General features: G+C 36.7%; 1 protein-coding gene across 1 annotated transcript in view; it reads left to right on the forward strand.

The window, feature by feature from the left end:
- LOC105001760 (phospholipid scramblase 1-like) overlaps window positions 1-6026 on the forward strand; it is a 47362-nt gene that overhangs the window by 17990 nt on the left and 23346 nt on the right. Inside the window, exon 4 of the mRNA XM_010858134.1 lies at window positions 4455-4675. Coding sequence (XP_010856436.1) covers window positions 4455-4675 — 221 coding nt within the window. The remainder of the gene's footprint in view (window positions 1-4454; window positions 4676-6026) is intronic.

The raw sequence follows: 6026 nt of genomic DNA on the forward strand, positions 1-6026 counted from the left end.
ATGCTGTGAAAGTGCTGCACTCAATATGCCAACAAATTTGAAAAACTCAGCAGTTGCCACAGGACTGGAAAAGGTCAGTTTTCATTGCAATCCCAAAGAAAGGCAGTGCCAAAGAATGCTCAAACTACTGCACCATTGCACTCATCTCACATGCTAGTAAAGTAATGCTCAAAATTCTCCAAGCCAGGCTTCAGCAATATGTGAACCGTGAACTTCCTGATGTTCAAGCTGGTTTTAGAAAAGGCAGGGGAACCAGAGATCAAACTGCCAACATCCGCTGGATCATGGAAAAAGCAAGAGAGTTCCAGAAAAACATGTATTTCTGCTTTATTGACTATGCCAAAGCCTTTGACTGTGTGGATCACAATAAACTGTGGAAAATTCTGAAAGAGATGGGAATACCAGACCACCCGACCTGCCTCTTGAGAAATCTGTATGGAGGTCAGGAAGCAACAGTTAGAACTGGACATGGAACAACAGCCTGGTTCCAAATAGGAAAAGGAGCAAGTCAAGGCTGTCTATTGTCACCCTGCTTATTTAACTTATATGCAGAGTACATCATGAGACACGCTGGAATGGAAGAAACACAAACTGGAATCAAGATTGCCAGGAGAAATATCAATAACCTCAGATATGCAGGTGACACCACCCTTATGGCAGAAAGTGAAGAGGAACTCAAAAGCCTCTTGTTGAAAGTGAAAGTGGCGAGTGAAAAAGTCGGCTTAAAGCTCTACATTCAGAAAACGAAGATCATGGCATCTAGTCCCATAATTTCATGGGAAATAGACGGGGAAACAGTGGAAACAGTGTCAGACTTTATTTTTCTGGGCTCCAAAATCACTGCAGATGGTGACTGCAGCCATGAAATTAAAAGACGCTTACTCCTTGGAAGGAAAGTTATGACCAACCTAGATAGCATATTCAAAAGCAGAGAGGTTCGTCTAGTCAAGGATATGGTTTTTCCAGTGATCATGTATGGATGTGAGAATTGGACTGTGAAGAAGGCTGAGTGCCAAAGAATTGGTGCTTTTGAACTGTGGTGTTGGAGAAGACTCTTGAGAGTCCTTTGAACTGTCAGGAGATCCAACCAGTCCATTCTGAAGGAGATCGGCCCTGGGATTTCTTTGGAAGGACTGATGCTAAAGCTGAAACTCCAGTACTTTGGCCCCTTCATGGGAAGAGTTGACTCATTGGAAAAGACTGATGCTGGGAGGGTTTGGGGGCAGAGGAGAAGGGGACGACAGAGTATGAGATGGCTGGATTGCATCACTGACTCAATGGATGTGAGTCTGAGTGAACTCTGGGAGTAGGTGATGGACAGGGAGGCCTGGCGTGCTGCGATTCATGGGGTCGCAAAGAGTCGGACACGACTGAGTGACTGAACTGAACTGTACTGAAGATAAACATTTCCATAAGAGAAATACATTGGTTATCTCTAGATTTGAGAATAGTTAACTTCAGGTGAAATCAGGTGTCATTATGACAACACAGTATTTTAAGAGAAACCTCCTTTTAAATTTGTATAGAGAAGGAAAAAATATTGCTAGTTTGTTTCCTCTTGCTGCATAAGAGAAATAAAAATGTCTGACACTTGCAGGCTATTTCCTCCGTTTGGAGACCCCTGGCCTTCCTGCCTGTTACCCTCTCAATACCCAGTTTATATCTCTGGATCAGGAAGATCCCTGGAGAAGGGAATAGCTACCCACTCCAGTATTCTTTCCCTGTGAATTCCATGAACAGAGGATCCTAGCAGGCTACAGTCCATAGGTCACAAAGAGTTGGACATCACTTAGCAACTAACACTTTCATTTTCATATTCCCTTTATTCCCACTTTCTGAAAAATGTTTATAATAAATGGATATTTAATTTTATTAAAAGCATTTTCTGCCTCTATTGAGATGATGGTGTGAGTTTTATTTTTCAACTTATTAATGTGGTGTATCACACTTAACGAGCTGCAGATATTGAACAATCATTGCAAACTTGGGGTAAAATCCACATGTTTATGGTGTATGATCCTCTTAATGTATTGTTGCAATCAGTTTGCTAGTATTTTATTGATGATTTTGCATCTATATTCATCAGTGATACCTGTAATTTTGTGTGTGTGTGTGCGATATCTTTGGTATCAGGGTGATTGTGGCCTTTTAGAGTGGTTTCAAAAGTGTTCGTTTCTCTGCAGTTTTTTTGAATTAATTTCAGAATTAGTTAAATCTTCTCTAAATGTTTGGTATAATTCACCTGTGAAGCCATCTGGTCTTGAATTTTGTTTGTTGGGAGTTTTTAAATTACTGATTCAATATTTTCTATTCCTTCTTGGTTCAGTCTGAGATTGTATCTTTCTCAGAATTTGTTCATTTCTCCTACAGTATCTGTTTTATTGGCATATAGTTACTTATACTAGTCTTTTCTAATCCTTTGTATTTCGGTGGTTTAGGCTGTAACTTCTTATTCATTTCTGATTTTACTGATTTGGGCCTTTTTTTTTTGATGAGTCTGGTTAAAGGCGTACCAATTTTATCTTTTTTAAGAACCAGCTTTTAGTTTCAGTGATTTTTTTCTGTTGCCCTTCAATTTCTTCTATTTCTGCTTTTATATTTATGATTCCTTTTCTTAAACTAACTTTGGGTTTTGTTTGTTATTCTTTCTCTAGTTGCTTTAGGCATAACGTTAGGTTGTTTATTTGAGATTTTTCTCATTTCCTTAGGTAAGATTTTAAAGTTATAAACTGGTCTTTCAGAAATACTTTTGTTGCATCCCATAGATTTGGATTGTTGTGTTTTCATTTATTGCTAGGTATTTTTTAAATTTCCTCTTTGATTTCTTCAATAATCCATTGAATGTTTAGTAGTATATCATTTAGCCTCCATGGGTTTGTCTTTTTTGCCCCCCCCCCCCCCCTTTTTTTTTTCTTTTTCTCTTGTAGTTGATTTCTAGCCTCATATTGTTGTGGAAGGAAAAGATGCTTCATATGATTTCAATTTTCTTGAATTTATGAAGCCTTGCTTTGTGGCCCATCTTGTGATTTACCCCGGATAATGCTCCACGTGCACTTGAAAAGAATGTGTATTCTGCTGCTTTTGGCAGCAGAATGCTGAAATGCTCAATTAAATCTGTCTGGTCTAGTGTGTCATTTAAGGCCTCTGTTTTTTACTGATTTTTCTATCTGGATGATCTGTTCATTGATGTAAGTGGGATGCTAAAGTTCCCCAAATTATTATTTTGTAACTGTTCATTTCTCCTTTTATGTCTGTTAATATTTGCCTTATATATTGAGGTACTTCTATGTTGGGTGCATGCATATTTACAATATTTTCTTCTTGAATTGATCCCTTGATTATTATGTATCATCCTTCTTTGTCTCTTCTAACAGTGTTTAAAGTCTATTTTGTCTGATATAAGTATTGATTGCTATTTCAGAATTCTTTTGATTTCTATTTCTGTGGACTACTTTTTTCCATCCCCTCACTTTCAATCTGTATGTGTCTCTACATCTGAAAGGAGTCATTTTTAGGTAGAAAATGTATGAGTCCTCCTGGTTTTGTATCCATTCAGCCAGTCTAGGTTTTTTGTTGGAGCATTCAGTCCACTTACACTTAAGGTAATCATTGATGAATATGTTCCTAATGACATTCTTTCAATTGTCTTGGATTTGTAGATCTTTTTCTTCATTTTCTCTTTTGTTCTCTTGTGCTTTGATGACTATCTTTAGTATTGTGTTTGGAGTTTCTTTTTCTTTTCTGAGTGTATATCTATTAAAGGTTATTGTTTTGCAGTTACCATAGTGTAACCCAGCATTTTAAATAGTTACCCAATAATTCTCAGGAAGGGATAATACATATTACCTTTTGTTGTTAAATATTTACTTTGCTTCCATTTTATTTTTTCTAAGTTGTGTAGTAGTGAATATTTAGTACAGAGAGCATTTTTTAAAATTTTAGAAATTTTTGTGTGATCATAGGAGTAAGATTATTAGGACGAAGATAATATTTCCATTTTCTTGCAAAAAATAAAAAAAGGTGAATTCATTATCTTATGTGGACAATATATGAGAGTGCTCACTGTCTCCCCTAATTTAAGTGAAATATTTTTGCTTGGTTTCTATTAGCCAGATTGAAGACTAATAAAGCCATTTTCATGACCTATAGGAAGGAAAACTGGAAAGGAGCAATTTTTTTAAAGTAACTCAAAACCTATCAGATCAGATCAAAACCCTATAGTTACAGGTTAATTTCTCTGAACTTCAAAAATGAAATGCTGTGCATGGAATTTTAGCATAAAAGGAACCAGAGAACAGCTACCGTCTCTTTTATTTTTCTATATGGGGAAACAAAACCAAGGGGCTTCTTACTCAACATTATGCAACTTATTTGTATTTGAACATAATTTGATGTGCAGTTTATACAAATCATATCAGTATTATTCATAATCATCATTTTATTTCATTCTTTAGTATTCAGTCCTTTTGAAACTAATAAAACATATGATGTCATGAATAATCAAGGACAAAGACTTTACTTTGCAGAAGAGAAAAGTAATTGTTTCATCAGACACCTCTGTGGACCTTCAAGGCCTTTTACCATGACAATTTATGATAATGTAGGATGTGATGTCATTACTCTGCATAAAGCTCTAAGATGGAGCTGTTGCTGGAGTAACTGCTGCCTACAAAAGGTCAGTAAATATTATTTCTACAATGTGATTCTAATGTATTTGAGTTCCTTCAAAAAAGCCTCAACACTGGGCAGTATGTTAAAATTAAGAATAGTCTGGGATGAAATATGTCAGAGAGAGAATTAAATAATATCTCATACTTTCAGAATAAGACCCATGTATAACATTGTAAATATTTTTCTGGCAATGAAAGTTAAAAGAAATTTAGATTTTTAGAAGTTTTCTATTGTAAAATATCATTATGAGTTTTTTCCGAACTTTAAACATCTTATTTTCTATTGGAGTATAGCCGATAAACAATGTTATGGTAGTTTAAGGTAAACAGTGAAGGGACTCAGCCATTTATGTACATGTATATATTCTCCCCTAAACCTCTTTCCCATCCAGGCTAGCATATAACATTGAGCAGAATTTCATGTGCTATGCAATAGACCCATTTTGGTTACCCATTTAAAATATAGCAGTGTGCAAAACATCTATTTCTGCTTTATTGACTATGCAAAAGCCTTTGACTGCATGGATCACAATAAACTGTGGAAAATTCCAAAAGAGATAGGAATACCAGACCACCTGACCTGCCTCTTGAGAAACCTATATGCAGGTCAGGAAGCAACAGTTAGAACTGGACATGGAACAACAGACTAGTTCCAAATAGGAAAAGGAGTACGTCAAGGCTGTATACTGTCACCCTGCTTATTTAACTTATATGCAGAATACATCATGAGAAACGCTGTGGAAGAAACACAAGCTGGAATCAAGATTGCCGGGAGAAATATCAATAACCTCAGATATGCAGATGACACCACTCTTATGGCAGAAAGTGAAAAGGAACTACAAAGCCTCTTGATGAAAGTGAAAGTGGAAAGTGAAAAAGTTGGCTTAAAGCTCAACATTCAGACAACTAAGATCATGACATCTGGTCATATTTCCTTCATGAGAAATAGATGGGGAAACAGTGGAAACAGTGTCAGACTTTATTTTTTTGGGCTCCAAAATCACTGCAGATGGTGACTGCAGCCATGAAATTAAAAGACGCTTACTCCTTGGAAGGAAAGTTATGACCAACCTAGATAGCATATTCAAAAGCAGAGACATTACTTTGCCAACAAAGGTCTGTCTAGTCAAGGCTATGGGTTTTCCTGTGGTCATGTATGGATGTGAGAGTTGGACTGTGAAGAAGGCTGAGCGCCAAAGAATTGATGCTTTTGAACTGTGATGTTGGAGAAGACTCTTGAGAGCCCCTTGGACTGCAAGGAGATCCAACCAGTCCATTCTGAAGGAGATCAGCCCTGGGATTTCTTTGGAAGGAATGATACTAAAGCTGAAACTCCAGTACTTTGGCCCCCTCATG

The sequence above is a fragment of the Bison bison genome, unplaced genomic scaffold (assembly GCF_000754665.1).
Source record: "Bison bison bison isolate TAMUID 2011002044 unplaced genomic scaffold, Bison_UMD1.0 scf7180017864384, whole genome shotgun sequence".
NCBI lineage: Eukaryota > Metazoa > Chordata > Mammalia > Artiodactyla > Bovidae > Bison > Bison bison.